This window comes from Pocillopora verrucosa, chromosome 1 (genome assembly GCF_036669915.1).
Source record: "Pocillopora verrucosa isolate sample1 chromosome 1, ASM3666991v2, whole genome shotgun sequence".
Lineage (NCBI taxonomy): Eukaryota > Metazoa > Cnidaria > Anthozoa > Scleractinia > Pocilloporidae > Pocillopora > Pocillopora verrucosa.
In genome coordinates, this window is record NC_089312.1 from 1,387,455 (window position 1) to 1,406,431 (window position 18,977).

Sequence of the window (18,977 nt, forward strand, 5' to 3'; positions counted from 1 at the left end):
ATGAAAAGGAGATTTCAAGTGTTCTCTCTCAGAACAGGCTTTGTACTTCACACTTCTTTTCACACCAATACCACAGTCAAACGAGAGCAAGATTTATACTTTGCCAAGGATTTTTAAAACAAAGCTTTCTTATCTTACAGTTGGTTATACGGTAACAAAATCAATAATTTGACCAACAATGCATTCTCCCAGTTAATTAAGCTGCAGTGGCTGTAAGTGACAATTCGTCCTCGAATATCACCTATTACAAGTGTCACAACTCACATCATTATAGTGCATATTCCTTTTCATCGATCACATCCTTCAACCCTTAACTATCTGCGTAACACACAGACCGATAACGAAACCCCGCAATCAATGATCAAAGATATAATGGCTAAATCTCACAAAAGGCAAGGTCTGGGTGACAAGATCAGGTACCTCAAAAGCCAAGCCCCGTACGAATCTGTATAGAGTCGTAAATTAAAGCAAGGGTCGCATTAAAGCTTAATAAATTACTTTCGAACTCAGAAATTGTTGTTTCCAAAATTTTGAGCTGTGGAGAGCCTATCGGTCCAAATAATGTCTTTCCCAGCAAATTTGAACTGAAGTAATTGTAACACTTTTTTAACTCTCCTCCTCATACAGACAACTCAACGAAAACGACCTAACAGAGTTACCAGAGGGTTTGTTTGATGGTTTAAGAAAATTGACACGCCTGTGAGTAAAGGAAAGAAAAATAGTAATATTGAAAATTATTTGTGCGACAAATCGGAAACCTGCAGATTGAAGAAAAATTACAGTTACTGAGAAAGAAAGAAAAAAATGCAAAAATGTTGCTGTAGGAGATCATAATTTTATACCATAGTTATTACATATTTGTTTGATGAATAAGCAAAATAATGCACAGCAAGGATGTTCCAGTAACTTAAATAAAATAATAAGAGCCAGACTTATCGAAACTATCAGAAATCAACTTTAACAAAAAGTCAGTAAGTCAGGATGATTACCAGTATTGTGTTTTTGAAATTAGTTTCGAAAACTCATCATAATTAGAAGATGTGAAAACATTTACCTATCATTACCGTACTATTCTTTTCATCAGATGGCTGCAAGACAACGCAATCAGGAAGCTTCCTAAACACGTTTTCAAAGATTTGACTAATTTGAAAGAGCTGTGAGTATGATAACAAATAATTATGTTTACAAAAAAAATTGACTCTTTCAATATCAATGTACTCCTCCTTTGAATGGGAGAAGTAGTCGAAAAGAAATCCCCGCAAGTGGTAGCGGGGTTGCGTTTATACAAAACGCGCGCGAGCAAAGACATTTGATGGGTCATAACTGAATGTACACTGATTTCATAAAAGCACATGATGGACCTATTTTAAGTCGCTTAAAAAAATTGCAATTGAGAGCGATTGTATTGTATTAACATTATGGAAGGCAGCGTAACCGGAAGGTGAGAGCGTCGGAATTTCATCGACTTGCTGTGCTGACGTAGTCCCACTGCCTAAAGAGAAACCAGCCACTGTCATTACTAAGCATATAAGACCAATCTTGGTAACCCTGTCTCTGTCAGAGCTAGCTAAGTAAGTATCTACGTAGGCCTAGCTACCCTGAGAAGATCGATCCGAGCCAATCATCATCTCCAGATGAACTCAGATGAGTGCAAATAATTGATTATTGACTTCAAGAGAACCAACACCATTTCGACGCCATAACCGTCAACTCCAAGGAACTTGAACTTGTTGTCCAAACCACATATCAGGGGTAACCACGTCTAATAACCTTCAATAAAATTGTTACGGGCCAATAAACTCACACATTTCTTGATCTTGCTGAAGCGTGAGAATGTTCCGGCTCATGATATCATGTGCTTTTATATACCTTACCTCCATTGGGTTGGTGTTAGAGTATTGTGAGCCCTTGTATCCCCATGTACTACCTGCTTATTTAAGCGAAGACCTTAAGCGTGATCAGAAACGCGTCCACCCATTATTTCTTCTGGCCTTCCACATTATTACAATCGAGCATTTTATAACATAAGAACTTTAGAATACAGGCGCAAAAAACAGTGTTATAAAGATAAATTTATATTAGATACTCAGCCGTATCTAATACTGCGCATAAACTCTATCATCTGCTACCGCCCAAGGACATTCGGAGATACAATTTTAGCACAGCTAACGCATTTTTATGTTTCCAAAATTTCGCACTAGTCGTTACACGAACACATTTGTTCCATTCATGTCCAGTTAGTAGAACTTTTACGCGTTATAATCATTTCATATTACACGAAGTTGTTATTTTATAAATTGCATGTGACTTTAACTTTTTGTAAATTTCATATAATTCAGCCTTAGGATGCCGCAAACCTAAATATTTTAATAGACTTTCTCTCACATCTTTCTCTCTCTCCCTCTCCCTCCCTCTCTCCCTCGAGTTCTGAACTGACCAGTACGTGGTCCTCCGCGGTGGTGGTTTTAAACATTTTACATTCACCATGGGTTATTTGTGTATGGATGCGCGAGTAAAGAACCTGAAGTCTAAATATAACGAGAGTAGCTTAGTGCGTAAAGTATGAAAATAGGTTGGCGTTTAGTGAAATGTAGCGCGAGAGCTCTCTGGCTGTTTCCTCATACTGTCTCCCTCCATGCGAATTACATTCCGGCTGGTGTTATTTTTCTGAATTTCTGAAAATACTTATTTGTGTTTACCCTTGAACCTTTCAGGGATCTGTCTAATAATGAGGTTGAAAATCTGCCACTAGACGTCTTTAGTAACCTAACAAATCTCCCAAACCTGTAAGTCAACAACAAGAAAATTAAAAACAAAACCAGCAACGACGAGGAAATCAGTCCTCATCCTAATCATGTTCGACTTACGAAAAGTGCTCAATTTCTGTCTTAAATTCAACAAACGCAAGAAATAGATGTTTTGAACTTGAACTTGAGTTTTCATTACAGTAATGTTATCAAATTATGTCTTTCGACTTGATCTAATTAAACATGTTCACCAAAACGTATCTCTTTGAATGAATGCAAAAGGCAAATCTCTCTATCGTTTGTATTGCAACGCCAATTTTACCAGTTGCAATCATAAGTTACGGGAACCATTTTGTTTTGCCGTTAATTGCAAATGATAAGTGTTTCCGTACGTTGAAACCTATTGTTCGTCAATGTCTGGCTTACTGTTTCGTACTTGCAGGTTTTTATCCAAAAACCAAAATTGGAGAATTACCATCAACGATATTTGTTAACCCTACCAAGCTTAAAGACACACACACTTTATTAATTTCCAATTAAATTTACAGAAAAGGGCATGCCCGCAACTAGCAAAGGCCAATCTCGGAGGGCCATGCCTTAATAGCCGAATTACAAAAATATATTAAAAACAGAAATCAACTAATAAAGTAGAAGGGAAAAAGACAGTATTGAATAACAACAAGAAAAACCGTTACGTTGACTTCATTTAAACGTTTAACATTAAAGGTACAACTACTGTTTATAAAAATAATCAGGACAGATCAGGAGAAGTATTACCAGGATTTTACATTTTGTAAAATCTCAGATAAATCTATATAAGAGTCTTGTGAACCTAATATGTTGAATAAGATTTGTTTGAGTTTTCTTTTAAACGCATTTTTGGAAAGATTTCTTAATGCTTGAGGTATTGCATTTCACACTTTTACTCCTATTCGAGAGAAGAAATTCGCTTGAACGGATAGCCTAGAAGGTTTGCTATAGAAGTTATTAGAGGCAGAAGAACGTGTATTGTAAGAATGAACATTAGATATTTCTAATATATCAAGCTTAAGGCATTGTGAGTACAGTACAAATCTTGAAATATTAATTAGAAGTCAGTCGATTTATCGATTTATCAATTTGGGAAATAAAACAGTAAAAGAAAATTGTAAAAGATCCTGAATGTTACAGAATGAATGGTATGAATGTTAAAGTACGTGAAAGAATTGTGACCATGTTTAAATTGCTTTCGGACTGGACGATTTTAGAGCTATGTGAGGTCTAGGATGGATCCAATTTACTAACAAAATTAATCGAGGATTGCTCTCGTTTTGCTTTTATCACCCTCATCATTAATCTAAAAGCATCCGCCGCCTTTTCAACCAATTGGATTCAAAGCTAAAACCAAGCGCGACTTGGTCATGCACCACCATTAAAACTTAAAGGCATGTGTTTGTCTGTATTGTTTTTTAGTTCTGACTGCCTTCATCAATTTTTATTTCCTTTGTTGCGGTTACTTTGGCTTGAGGTGGAGAAATCGTAATCAAAAGGCACACTAGATACGTTGGCACCGATTCAAATTTCAAATTAAGAAGAAAGTTGGTCACTAACAGTTTTCTGTTTTACAATTTAACAGAAAAATGGAGAAAAATAAGTTAAAAGAGCTCGATCCAAAACAATTTCGCGGACTGGCAAAGCTACAAGGGCTGTAAGTAGTTTATGTAATGATCTGAGTTTTCTATGGGTCTCTGCAGAAAACACTTACCCAATCAAGTTTTCATATTTAAGAAAACTTAAGGCCCTGTGTTATAAATTACCTATGTCTTTCCGGAATTCCTTAAATAAATGCATCCGGAGGGTCTGTGGAGATTACTGGAGAACCTATAGGCCGGGTTAGATATAATGTAGATGAATTTTCAGTAACAACTTGTTAATAAAGTTCGTGCTCCTCTCGAAAAGTCCAAAAACGGAAAAACATTTTATGTGATTACGTTTGAAAATAGAGAAAGATGTTTTTTTCGTTTTGTCACGAGCGTGGGATTAAGAAAAAAAACTGCGAGTCCCCATGAGGAATCCGCGTTCAGATGCTCTACCACTGAGCCATAGAGACTCCACGGTGAGCAAGGTTTATTACGAAGTTCATAGGACACGCGAGTGTTTGTAGGTTGTCCTCCCACTTATGAAAAACGTTATCGATGTCCCGTTCTTTAATTCCCGAAGTTCGCCATAAATTTTATTTTCCTTCTCTCTTCATTAGCTATCTGTCGGGAAACAAACTCATATCTTTACCACAAGGAATTTTCAAAGGCTTAAAGCATCTTCTGATTCTGTAAGTAGAACGTGAAATTCATTTTGTGCATAATTTGATCAAAGTGGTATCTCAGCATCTTCTAATAATCGCACTTATCACTTTGAGATCCACACACCAATGCACAAAAATTATATCATAGCTGTTCTGCTAATTGTTTGTTTTTTACCTTTTTTTTGTAAGAGAACTCTTTGACAACGAATTGAGGAACGTTTCCATCGATAACTTCAACGAAATCAGGCAGTTGAAAATTCTGTGAGTGTTTAATTTTTATCAATGATAAAATGAGAATCAAATTATGAAAGACACTGACTGTCATCAAAGGTTCAGTCGAGAAGATAATCAAGGGCGTGTGTGGCCAACTCGTGGAAAAAGAATTAAAGAGATATGTGCTTGTAAAGTTACTATCAGTAAACTAAGGTGTTAAAAAAAAGATAGAAAGTAGAACCATTGCAAGTATAGAAATTATAGCACTTGCGTATGTGATGGAAACCTCCCGGAGGGGAAGTACATGGGTCATTTTTCATTGGGTATGTGCAGCTGGCTTCTCAGAACCTCTGTCGTATTTCAGCCTATGTTGTGGTCAATTATAGACCCCATCTTTATCCGCTTTTGGGCAAGACCGGAATGGATTGGGAGCCGTTTATTAAATATTAAAATATGGTAACAACTTTTTTACCATGAATCTTCCTCCTAATGAATCCGTACTTGCCAAAATTTTCTTACGCCTGAAATCTCAAAAATGTGTAACCCCATTCTAGTAACTCTATTGAAAATAGCTGAAAATTCAACGTCATAAAAGTTAATGCAGTCGTGAAAATGTGGCCCTATCCAGCGGCACATTGTCTGACCTTGTTCGCCTATCTCTAGGAATTTTAACCCTCCTTCCCCCCCCCCACCCTCCCCGTCCCCCTCTCTGAATTACTATGTGGCAGAAATGGCAAAGAGTGATGAAGCAAAATATCGCACATAATCACTCCAGGTTGACGATAACCATTCTACTTTTCACTATTCATACCGTGATTGCAGCATTCCCACGTGCGTAAAGTGCTTGTAACTTCTGGGAGACACACCCATGTTACACCAAAAAGCCCATTTGAAGCAGAAGAGGCCGATTAATCGCAATTTATTGTAGTTTTGAATCTCTCTTTTGTTCTTCAGTACACGCATATGCTTGTATTTATTTACACGGATGCGATAGAAATTAACTGGAAAAGCATTCCTTGAAATAGAAAGTCGTCGTGTGTTTTGAGCGATAAAGATCGTCAAGTGATCAAAACAACACCAGCCAGAGTATGGTCATCTGCTCGGCAACCGATCATAAAAAGTTATTTCATTCTTACCATCAAAACAGTCACGTCTGCATAGAAAAACATCAAAACGAAACGACCATAACAAAAAGACCGAAATTGGCGTAGCTGCCGAAACGTCCAAAAAAATAACCCTGAAACGAAAGAAATAATGCTATAAATTAACATTTTTGTCATCACATGAGTACGTGTTTCCCTGGAATTTCCTTGTCCGCAGCTTGCTCTGTCACTCACAAACTCTTCGTGATTCTCGCTGCTCCTCGTTATGTTCAGTGCATGGACGATTCGAAAACCCTTCGTACTTGGTCTTGAGATTGATCTTAGCACTAATCTGAAACATTCGAAGTCCATTTCAGTTTAGTAAATGTCGAAACAGCCGTGTCAAAACAATAAACTTCGCAACGATTGATGCTAATGCAATGGCGCTGGGACTTCGGACTTTTCGGAAGGATAGATCTCGAATTCGAAGCCGACTAATTACGAGGAGTCCACGTCAATTTCCATATCCCAAAGTGCCCACAACAACTCGTTTCTACGCTATCACGTATCCACGAGTTAAAATAAGCACAAATCGATACGCTAAGTTTGAAGTAACATTCCGGAAATGCTCTTCTATTCACTGATTTCATCCTTATATTCTTGTCTTTAAATATCTAATTTTCAGATATTTGCATTATAACAGCATGAGGGAGATTCCCTACGGATTTTTTGAAGAGTTGAAGAATATATTACGAGTGTAAGATTTTAGTGTGATGTATTTGATACATTTACGGTTTATTAGCAGAGCTATATAAATAGAAAGCGTCTGAGGTTCCTTTAATTCAAATGTTTACTAGCACAGAGCTTCAGGCAAATGAGTTCGTGGTTTTTGTACTTTACTAAATATCTATGGTCGGTATTCTTACCCTATTGACGACTTTTATAACAACCCCATTTTTTGAGGTAATACGCCTCACAAAGACTGCTATTGCGCACTACATTGCTTTACAATATCGCAAGAAAAATTTTCGAACATATTCAGTGAAGATTCAGGTACAAAAACCCCATATAAGGAAATGAATTCTGATTGACTGATCTCGTGTTACCTTTGTGCCCTTAGGGTATAAGCTTTTGGTTTTATCTTTTACTCTATCCTTATGAACTGAATAGCATCAAATTTTACGGTTGCAGGAGTTTAGACACAAACCTGATGTGTTGTCGTGTGCACAAAGAGGACGCTGACTGTGCTTTTATTAAGAATGACGACTTCGCAAACTGTGAGAGCATGTTCAAGAGCCCAACCCCAAGGAAGAGCATATGGGCAATCGGCTCCCTTTCCCTGGCTGGGTCTGTGTTTGTCATCACATGGCGTTCAGTCTTTAAGGATACAAATATGGTACAATCAATCATGTTATTACACTTGGCAGTCTCCGATGGTTTAATGGGAGCATACCTAATCACACTGGGTGTCAAAGATCTGTTGTGGAGAGGAGAGTATTATTTACATGACTTCGAGTGGCGGTCCAGTTTGGCTTGCCAGATAACTGGTGCCACCTCTTTGCTATCCAGTGAGGCCTCCTTGCTGCTGATGGCTTTGATATCTGCAGACCGACTCAAGAACATTGTGTTCCCGTTCAGAGGTGGAGCACTTTCGCGGAAGATGACCCACATCCTTTGCGCTATCATATGGCTCGTCGGCTTCCTCCTGGCTTTCTTTCCGATGTTTGGCTTGAGATACTTCGAAGATGTTAAAACATATCACAACTATTACGGAAAAAGTGTTGTCTGCCTTCCCTTACAGCTCTCTCGTCACAAAACGGAAGGCTGGGAGTACTCTGTTTCTGTATTTGTTGGCCTCAATTTCTTCCTCGTCATATTCATCACAGTTGCATACCTCGCTATATTCATAAGCAGAGTGCGAGTTAAAAACCAATCAGCCAACACAAGGAGGGAGACCGGTCTGGCCAAGAGAGTGTTCTTCATCATCTTCACTGACTGTCTTTGCTGGATGCCAATCATCGTGTTTGGTTTGAGGTCGCTTTTGGAGAAGAATTTCGAGCCACCGAGAGACTTAGCTGCTTGGATTGCCGTGTTTGCTCTGCCCATCAATTCAGCGATAAACCCGATTCTGTACACGTTAGCAACACCAAAGGTAAAGAATAACATTTCTTCATCATCTCTTAAATCTAAATTATTTGAGGCAAGACCCAGTGGTCTGGCGCTTAACACGGTGGGTTCTTCAACGCACTGACAGGGGTCTTCTTAAGCTAGACACTCTAACAGTGACTGTTTCCATTCAGCTGTTTAAACGAGTAGTTTTAAACTGCCTGGGAAAGTTAGCTTATACTTCGTCCAAGTACTGGCCTGAATCATCCCGGTTGCTTTACACTACCAAGAGTGTGATGATTATAAAGACGTCAAGCAAGCAATCGATCGAGATCATTGACACTTGTCACTCTGTAATAATTGATAAGGGAAAATGGTCAGTTGATGGACGTCGTTATTGACAATTTTCTCTCCTCTCCAGGCGCAAGAGTATCTGGGAAGCAAAATAGCAATGCTGAGAAGCTTCATACGGAGTACTTTTCACTGCAGTGAATATCAAGAGGGTAGTTACGCCCATTTTTCCATTCTTTCTATTACGTAGTTCATAGACTAAAGTCGGAAACGTTGTTCTTAATAGTAAAACTTCTTTCTGTGACTAACGCCACGTTTGAGATGGATATCATATTGCAGTAGTATTAATCCGTTGATTTACTCATGCCTTGTTTGATAAGAACAACAAGATCCACGAGAGATTGACGATAACGGGCAAAAAGAAGGTATGAGTATTCTACTGAGCTCTTTGTGTCACCGTATTTTCCTCAGGAATCATTTTCATTTCCATTTTTATTTTCTTGATGTTGTCCTTCAATTCGTTTTTTATCTTTGTTTCCCAGATCAACATGAAGGAGAAGCGATGGAAATGCAGATTCTTGGACTGCCACACCCAAATCCAGGTGTTTAACCTATAATTTGCTCGTTCATTGTACCAAACCAAGTAGATATCAATTAAAGTTCTCTTCTTTTAAGACATCCGACTGTTTTTGGGCATAAAAAAGCGCAAAGAACTTTGATGCACTAAAAAGTAGCTTTAGTAGTATTTTGAATAAGTTTTTTAAGTAACCGTACGCTGAAATAGAATCACTCAGCGCTTGTATGGCTAAGATTACTCTTTTTCGTATTTAATTACCCTTGTGTCCAACACGTGTCTCGAAAGTTCCTGTCTTCTAAGTAGAGTGGCTAGCTGTAGATTCGTGTTTTGGGGAAAGATGAGTCTTACACTCTTGTATTTATCCATTTATCAAGATGCACAAGAGTAGCATGGAGACAATCAAATTGGAACTGACCAACAGCTTCACAAGGAGGGTATGTAATCACGTCATTGTTGATTACAATGTTTTTATAATTATCCAGATCATTGGATTCATTCGAGAATGTATCTCATAAAATGTCGTTAAAAGATCGTTTTGCTTTTGTTCTTGTGTTAGGAAGCTTATTTGCTCACTTATTTCTATGTGTATTTAGATCAGCAAGGAGCTGAAATGCTAGAAATGCAGCAAATACCTCCTCAAGAACAAGGTCATGCACAACTTTTTCTATCTGGTCAAACAAACAACAAAATAAATAATAACTGTCCATTTTACTATTAGTTTTCCAGCTTATTCGATTAGCATTATTGTGGTTTTTCTTAAACGTTCTTTTCCTTTCAACTTTAATTTAGAAGGAAGCCACGAAGGAGATGAAGACGTTGTTGAAGAGAATGATCTGGAATATGATACAAAGTTATAATCATTGGTCGATAGAAGGATATCAAATAAACACCAGTTTAACCCTAAATGTCTTTTTAATCTTTAATAAATAATTAATAATTAGTAATCCTTTTAACTTATTTCATCGTTATAGGTAAAGATAACTTGATATCATTAGGATGATACGTTGAGCCTATAGGACTGTTGATTCTAGACACCTGCACACGGTACGATCGTTTAAATCGCGAGGGGGAGGTGCCCTGTTAATAACAACTGATGGCTCAGGAAGCTAGATTTCCCTTACTGTAGTCAGTGAATGCTCAACAAAAATATCAATATGTATTATTATTAACAAAGGATTAACTGTAAATGAAGATTTCCACCAGTAGTCGTAATAGTTTGGTTAAACGCATTAGGTATATTTAAAACAAGATTACCCTCCAACTTTTCCCGATCACATCAGACATGAAAAAATATCTTGCAAAGTCGATAATTTCATTAAAAAAATGTGATCTTGCTTTGATATCACTGACCTTCTGATTCCAACGATTGTTCTCCATATAACAGTCAAAGAAAAAATATGTACTTTCTTACGAGAAAATGATAATAGATGATAGAGTTTAAAATAAGAAAGAACAGTCGATATGGTAACTACATATACTCACAAATCTTAGCAAACCTTTCATTGCTTTGCATCTCTTAGTGTCGGATATATATCGTGAACAGACCTCAGGGGAGAGCAGGACTACCTTGCAAGAAAAATATACCATCTTTATCAACAACATATGTAGCCTCTGTTTACATATCATCATTGATTTAATGCTACATATATTTAATAACTGATAATAAAACATTCAATATGTCTTGTATAATTATTATTTTAGTCGAAGAGAATGAAAAAAAAATCATCAGAAAAAAGTAAACACGTAGCTAATACAGCGAAGAAGCTTGACAACTTTGCAATATCATTTTTAAACTTTTTCTTTGTCTTAATGTTTAGATAACGTTTCTGTCTCACTCACGAATTACGATTAACTCCTTTAAGTTAGTTTGCATCTATATGAGGTTAGCATAACACTAAATTTGATGTAATTTAAAAAAAAAAAATTAACACTATCAAAAACCTGTATCCGGCGGTGATACATGAAGTGTTTTTGTGTGCTTCACCAAACGCAAATCACCAAAACTGGTGAGAAGTCCTGGGTTGGCCAGTCAAACACTGATCCCATTGTTTAGAAAGAATTTACTGGAGTTGCCTAAGTTGATCAAATTCCTCCCTCCCCCTTCCCCCAGACTTAATGAACAGTCTCAGTGCATTGTATTTTAGCTGTTGACTTCATGTTGTTTCTCGTAATAAATGATGATAAAAATAAGAAAAAGGCGAAAAATACGTGGGAAGCTAGCTTTACTTGGTTAGTTCATCAAATATCTTTTAATAAGACGCGCTGGGGAAACTAGAACCCCTAAACTAACATAGATTATGTCAATAGAAGGTGAGCACATGGAAAAAATAGGTTGTTTTGGAGAACTAGTTCTTTGAGGATCTATTCCGCTGATAAAAGCTATTCATTTCCCCCCGTCTCTTAGTATATACTAAAACAACTATTCACTTCAGTGTCGGCTGCAAGCCACTAGCCACCGACACTGAGGTGATTAGCAGTTAAATAGGATTAACTTGGAAAGGAAGTTTGAGTTTTAACTTAAAAGTGATTTTGTCATTTTATGGACAGCAGCTAGGAGAAGGGCGTAAAGTATATGTCAATATAAATACGAACATGGTTCTTCATTATCTGAACACGCTCTAGGTATTTGCTTAAATAAGCAGTAATGCACGGGAATACAAGGGTGCACAATACTCTAACACCGGCCTAATGCAGATAGGATACATACTCATAATATCATGAGCCGAAACATTTAGTCGCACCTTTAGCAATATCAAGAAATATGTGAGCTTATTGGCCCCTTTGATTACATCAGAGACATGACAATTTCATTTAAAGATTTTAGACGTGGTTATCCCTGATATGTGGTTTGGGCAACAAGTTCAAGTTCCTTGGAGTTGACGGTTACAACGCCGAACTGGTGTTGGTTCTCTGAAGTCAATAATCAGTTCTTTGCACTTATCTGAGTTCAACTGAAGATTTTTGTAAGCAGACCACTACTCTGATGCTTTTACAGCGCTTCGGATTGTACTTCTACTACCTTTGGAATGATGAGAGCATGCATCGTAGAAGATTTTGAGGTAACGCCGAATTGGCTCGGATCGATCTTCTCAGGGTAGCTAGGCCTTCGTAGATACTTGCTCGGCCAGCTTTGACAGAGCCAGGGTTACCGATATTGGTCTTACATGTTTGGTAATAACAGTGGCTAGTTTCTCCTTAGGCAGTGGGACTACATCAGCACAGCAAGTCGATGGAATTCGCGATCAGCGGATTTTGAGTCCGCTTACGTTGCCCTACTTAATGTTAATATTATAAAATCGCTCTCAATTATAATTTTTTAAGCGACTTGAAATAAGCTCATCATGTGCTTTAATGAAATAAGTGTACATCCAATTATAATCCATCAAATAGTTTTGCTCGCGCGCGTTTTGTACAAACGCAACTCCGCTGCAACTTGCATGCGGGATCTCTTTTTGAATACTTTTACATTTAAAGGAGGAGAACATTGATATTGAAAGAGTCAATATTTCATTGTTTTGCATTTTAATTGTAAACATAATTCTTTTCTGACATGGTTTGATGTTACTCTGGTTTCTGAAGTTACAATTCATAGACCTAACGTTTCGACATTCCTGTCTAGTGCCTTCTTTAGTGGTGATCTAAACGCTGCAACAAGAGGTCCTTTTATATGATTGTCTACCTGGTTGCCGTGTGAACTTTAATATATAATTCATTTTTATTTTACTCAGAGCTCTTCCAAATTAGTCAAATCTTTGAAAACGTGTTTAGGAAGCTTCCTGATTCCGTTATCTTACAGCCGTCCGATAAAAAAGATAGAATAATACTACAGATAAATATTTTCATATCTTCCAATTGTTATGCGATTTCGGGGGGGGGGGGGGTGAGGAATTCGTAGATACCCGGTTTCGGCACCACTGTCGCCTTAAGGCGCATTCTGTGATCTCTTACAAAACCACTTATTGAAAACTATCCTTCCCGAGGGGAGGGCAGGGAATAAAAGTATTTGAGCGCCTAGGGCATGTTAAATTTTAGAATATTTTAGCTAAAACGTTGTTCTTTTTGTCTTCTAAACTAAACATTTGATTTTTTAAAAGCTGGTGATGACTCACGCCATGTCGATTATATTATATAAAAATGCAAAACTGGTTAAAAGGCACAATTGCTGACGGTATTGCACAGATGTTTGTAAATGTCATCCATGGTGACTTGAAACGAATGGACAGCGCGTTCATAAGAATATTCATCTTTAGAAAATGATCTGGTAAAGCTGTATGCAGATGGCGCTCTGTATTTGAATTCATTGCTGTTTAAAGACCGTTCGATCTGAATCGAAGAAAGGGATCAGAGAAAATATTTGTGAGGTATTTATTCTCTTTGATGTTTAAAATGTCTATACAAGGAAAGATAACAATGAAACATCAGTATATTATGACACAAAGTTAACTGTGTTAAGGGCAGATCTTTAAATCCTACGGGACAGAATGATTCTTATTATCCATTCTTAAGATCTTTCTCCCAGCTTTATCATATTATTCCTCAATATTCAAACAAGTCGGAAAGGAATTTTTTTAATGAGCATTTTTTTTTCTGCCCTGTCGTCAAATACTGCGCCAGAGCTTCATAGGGGAGAATAGGAGATTTGAAAATTGATCACTGAGTTTTCCCTTATTCCTTTCAATTCTTATTTAAACTTTCTCCGCTAGGATAATGATAACAATAACACATTCATGTTTTTTATCCAGTGAATTGTTCACCGCGACACGTTCTTCTGGCGCGCACTGAACGAAAATACAAGAAAGAATAAAAGAAACTTCTGGAAAATATTTCACTGAAGAAAATGTAACTGTAAAGGTAGGAGAGAAGTGAATTTTACAATAATTTCTTTACATGCCCTCTTTTCCGACAAAGAGACAATTTAAAATGGTAATATAAATTGAGGGTCTCAATGGAGTGATGGCTTTGGTTAAAAGTTAGACAAATTGACAGCTGACGGTTAATATCTTTCCATTGTGGTCATCAGAATAATTTTCATAGTTTATTTTTATAAAACCAACAGTTAAAGTTTGTCAATTTTTGCGCCCAACGGCTTAACTATTGGCATTTTACGACTAACGGTCAACCCCATTGGAACCCTCCACACCAGTGCTTTAAAAAGATAATATTTTTCTTGCTAATTATGATATCGCTGTATCTTGTCCTTTTTTAACTGCTCTGTGAGGTAAACAGCTTCGGCAATAGAGGTCTTCAATGAGATTCCGTCCACATACAAGACGGTTAAGCTAGATGAAAATATATTATCCATCATTATACGTTATTTAATCAAATTCTAAAACTCAACTCAATCTTCTCAAACTTCCCCTCAGCCCATCAGCTGAAAACAAGAAGATGGTGTCCAGAAGGACCTTCAGCGGTTTCATTATTGCTTTATGTAAGCACCGTCGTCTTTGTTTACTAGAATCAAGTTAAGAGACCAGAAGTCTTATACGGGCCTATTCGAGCGTATCGCAAATCGTTAGTTTTTACGTTGCTCAAATATCTCGACCCTTTTCATCTCTATGGTGTCCAGCGAGAGAGACACACGGCGGAGAACCGCTGCGGGGATTACGAAAATCGAATTATAGCTCCTGGGTAAATTACGAGACAGCTCAGAGCCTCAGTTGATTTCAGCTTCTCTCGCGAATTCGATCTCTATGTTCCCCGAGAGGAGACGACCGTGCACGCCTTTACGGTGAGCCGTGACGTAATTACAAAATTCAATTGAAGCAGGAAAAATCTTCAACACAAGAAAATACATGTTAGTTATTCTCTTCGTTCAAGTTTCAAGTAAAGTGTACATCCAAAACGATCAGAATGAGTCATCCGACGAGCTCCGTGGTTCTGTTTTAAATGCGTGCTCGCATGGTTTCGTCACTTGCGTTCGATAAGGAAGTAATCTATCAAAAAGGGCGATTAAAATACCTCATCAATGAAATCTTTACGCCAAACTGAGACATCGAGAGAAAATTCGAATGTGAATCTTACGCGTATCTTTTTCTTACTAGTTTCATAGACAACAAATCTCCATCTTATTTGGCACATATGCCATGGCTTTCGATCAAAACGTCGTATCGAGTTTGGCTTTCCGTTGTGGCTATATGAAAGCCGCTTCCATTTGAGATACTACCTCTAAATAGCTTTGTTGAAATTGAAATATCTCAAAACCTAGGCGAGGAGCCTCCCCTTTGTCCTTTCTTTTTTTCTTTATTTTACTTGCAGTTTTGTTAATACTGGAAGTACGCCTTCAGAGAGTTGTCCCACGGTTTAACACAAGTATACTCTTACAAGCGCCAATAGGACATTACGTGGAACTGAATTTCACCATGCAGAGTTTATATCCAACAACCTGCATTTATGATCAGTGCCTTGAGGTTCGTGATGGATACAACAAGTCAGCCAATCTTCTTGGTGAATTTTGTGGATGGAACATTTCTGTTATTGTGCGATCCAGTGGACAGAACTTGTGGATCAGAAAATCAGATCATTTCGAAGATGATTTTGGCTGGTTTCGGGGCTCGTACACCAACAAAACACTTAACTTTACAGGTATTGTCATCTGAAATTACTAACTGAAACAATTCTAAAATGTTAATAGGTGGTCGCAACACGGAAGGAAATAGATGGCAATTACGAGTACTCCAACTCATTTGGTAATTTAATTTATTTGTTTTCTTCCAGTTGAACCCAACCTAGACAAGGTGGCCGGAACTCAATTTGTTCTTTTCAACCAAACTTCATCTCTTTGGTGTCCAGCGCAGGGTGCACCAGCACCATTTATAGTTTGGAGAAAGAACGGAAGAGTGATACAGAACAGTACAAGTGTAAAATATCAGCTGACCATTACTGAAGAAAACAATGACGAGTACAGCTGTGAAGTGAACAGACAGGATGCTTTTGACAAGAAAAAAATCAGTTTTGTCATTGAAAGTGAGTTTTGTCGCAACCGAATCAAGGGGGGTAAGTTTTTTAAAGAGACTGTGGCGCCTCGTCGATGGGGAGTATTACAAGATGATTTAGTTTTGTTCTTCGCAGAGCGAAACATTTCGCCTTGACGAAGGGGTAACCCTCTAAACTTCAGCTTTAGAAGCTCTTTACGGTTGCAAATTTTCATTGTCAACTCAGCTGATAAAACTAAACTTTTAAGTTACAAACAATTGATTCTCAAGTCAGTCAGGCGTAGAGGAAAATATACTACTCATTTGCAAAGTTTGCCTAATCGCAAGTAAAATGTGCAACTCTTAACGCTTTCCTAACTGATTTTTCAGCTGAAAGACTGACACAAAAGTTTTATCGACCAGGAGCCCATAGACTCCTGTATCGACCTAATGACTAATTTGTTTTGTCTTACACTGGAATGGTATGAAGCGTTTACGAGATAACTAGAGCGCAGCCATCATTTCGGAGTACTCTAATGCACACTTTAAGAGAGCACCACCAAAGAGCCTCATTAACTTTCAGTTAGTACATTTATATCATCTTGCTTTATTCTAGGGTGCCCACATCCCTGCCGATGTACAATCGCAGTTGGAGTCATAGGCGCAGCCACTTGCATTGAATGTTGGGGAAAACACTTACAGTCAGTTCCACGGCACTTGCCCTTTTCTACAGCGAAATTGTAAGCGTTTCAACTCTTCTTCTTTTTCTTCATGGCTTTTTGTAGGTGATATGTGTGGGGGGAACTTAAACAACAACCAAATAGAGGAGCTATCACCTAAAGTCTTTCATAACAACTCGCAGTGGGTCGTTCTGTAAGTAACCAATCTTAACGCTTTTGTTGCTCTTGGCGCCTGATGTGCTAAGAATTATCAAATTCATAACCCTTAATGTGTGTAGCCAACCATGAAGGAAGTGGAAAAGGGTGGAATGGTTTGTAGATTTGCAGTGTCGGACTACTAGAAGAAACCTCGCCTCTTTGGACCATCTTTTAGTTTCATAAATGACAAAACACTGAAATTTTCAAACAAAACCACCAAGTTAGGTTGTTGGTCTCGGCTTTTACGATTATATATTCTATTTTTCTGAGGTTATTTGTTTTAATTGCATGTGGGAGATTTCCTGTATGGCCAGTATCCGAAGGGGGCTAGAACAACACAAAACACGATCGACTTGAAGTTTTCTCAATTTTCTATTCCCTTGCTAACGATGTTTTATCAGTTTGCATGGGCTTCGCTAATATGTCAAGGGAGGTACTTTCAAGCGTTTCCTTTCAGAAAAACGGGCCTCGCACTCTACATTTCTTTTATACCTGTCCAGTGCTGCTGTCGAACGCGAGTAGGATTTATATATTTTCACGTCTTGGTGATGCAAAGTTTCCAAAAACTTACAGGTGGTTACACGATAACAAGTTTATGAATTTGTTTGGCGATTTATTTTCCCAATTGGTGAAGTTGCAGTGGCTGTATGTAAAAATTTTTCCCTATATATAAACGATATATATAGACTCACCTTCAATAAATCGCTGGTTAACATAAGACTGATCGTCATCTCCAGGAGATAATAAATAATAAAAACTTACGGGTGGTGTGAATCACACTTGCACAGTAGCACAATGGCAAATGAATGGAGCAAACTCCCCTCTCTAATATATGATTTCCAACTTCATAAAAGATTGAATTCCGTTTATCCTAACCGGCTATTGTGATGTGCTCAGAGTCTCCTTATTTGCTGATTAAGAGCGAATACTCAATAACGGTCTTTAACCACAAGATAAATAAAATATAAATAGGTTCGCTTGTAAATTAGTATCGTGAAGTGATCTCAATGTTATGGCGAATGCATTGGGGAGACTTGAAGAAACCTCAACATAAGCCTAATTTGTATATTTACTTTTACATGATATAATATGAACTTTTGCTTAAAACATTTTCACGTAAGCTTACTGTTATTTTTTTAAGTTCAATCCTTGAGGACTGAGATTGTGCCATACTTAAAGTGTTGATATATATCGATTTGTTAATCACATTCAAGATTACAATAAAAGCGTTTGTTTGACCCGGACACAGCTCAAATAAACTGCACCCCGACTGAAAAAAGTACGCAATAGCAGCAATGCACAAGAGGTAATATAACTTTAACTCAAGTCATGGAATATCTTTTCATAGGGACTTGGGTAACAACCAGATAAAGGAGCTACCACCTGGAGTCTTCAAAAATAACACTGAGTTGATGGCATTGTAAGTAACAGATATCCACGCCCATTTTTAATATCAACCTTCGATGTGCTAAGAGTGAAATGTCAGTGTTCACTTAATAAGATCAAGACGCTCCTCAAGCATAATGGGTTTGGTCAACCATGAAGAGATTGAAAGAGGGTAGGACGGTTTGTATTTGGACAGTTTAATCAATGATCATTTCCTAGCATATGTCGGTGATCCTCGTTTTGTAAATCCTGTTTTCTATCCCCTTGCTAGCTTTGTTTTATCAGTTTGCATGGGCGTGGCAGGAATTTAGATGGAGGCACTAGCAAGCGTTTCCTTTCAGTAGCACGGTCCTCGCACTCTGTTTTTTTTTTTTTACACCACTATTTCGGTCGAACACGAACAGGATTTATACATTCTCACATATTGGTGATGCAAAGTTTCCAAAACTTACAAGGGGTTACACGGTAACAAATTGAAGAATTTGACAGGCGATGTATTTTCCCA

At 37.7% G+C, this 18,977-nt stretch overlaps 1 protein-coding gene across 1 annotated transcript in view; it reads left to right on the plus strand.

Annotated features, from left to right (window-relative positions):
• The first annotated feature begins 1,106 nt into the window (after nt 1-1,106).
• LOC131800057 (uncharacterized) overlaps nt 1,107-18,977 on the plus strand; it is a 34,430-nt gene continuing 16,559 nt past the window's right edge. Inside the window, exons 1-16 of the mRNA XM_066174751.1 lie at nt 1,107-1,156; nt 2,715-2,786; nt 4,363-4,434; nt 4,984-5,055; nt 5,218-5,289; nt 7,009-7,080; nt 7,515-8,475; nt 8,851-8,932; nt 9,101-9,145; nt 9,263-9,322; nt 9,891-9,944; nt 15,553-15,879; nt 16,012-16,290; nt 16,825-16,890; nt 16,994-17,081; nt 18,435-18,506. Of these exons, the coding sequence (XP_066030848.1) occupies nt 4,367-4,434; nt 4,984-5,055; nt 5,218-5,289; nt 7,009-7,080; nt 7,515-8,475; nt 8,851-8,932; nt 9,101-9,145; nt 9,263-9,322; nt 9,891-9,944; nt 15,553-15,879; nt 16,012-16,290; nt 16,825-16,890; nt 16,994-17,081; nt 18,435-18,506 (2,318 nt within the window). The 5' untranslated portion in view covers nt 1,107-1,156; nt 2,715-2,786; nt 4,363-4,366. The remainder of the gene's footprint in view (nt 1,157-2,714; nt 2,787-4,362; nt 4,435-4,983; nt 5,056-5,217; nt 5,290-7,008; nt 7,081-7,514; nt 8,476-8,850; nt 8,933-9,100; nt 9,146-9,262; nt 9,323-9,890; nt 9,945-15,552; nt 15,880-16,011; nt 16,291-16,824; nt 16,891-16,993; nt 17,082-18,434; nt 18,507-18,977) is intronic.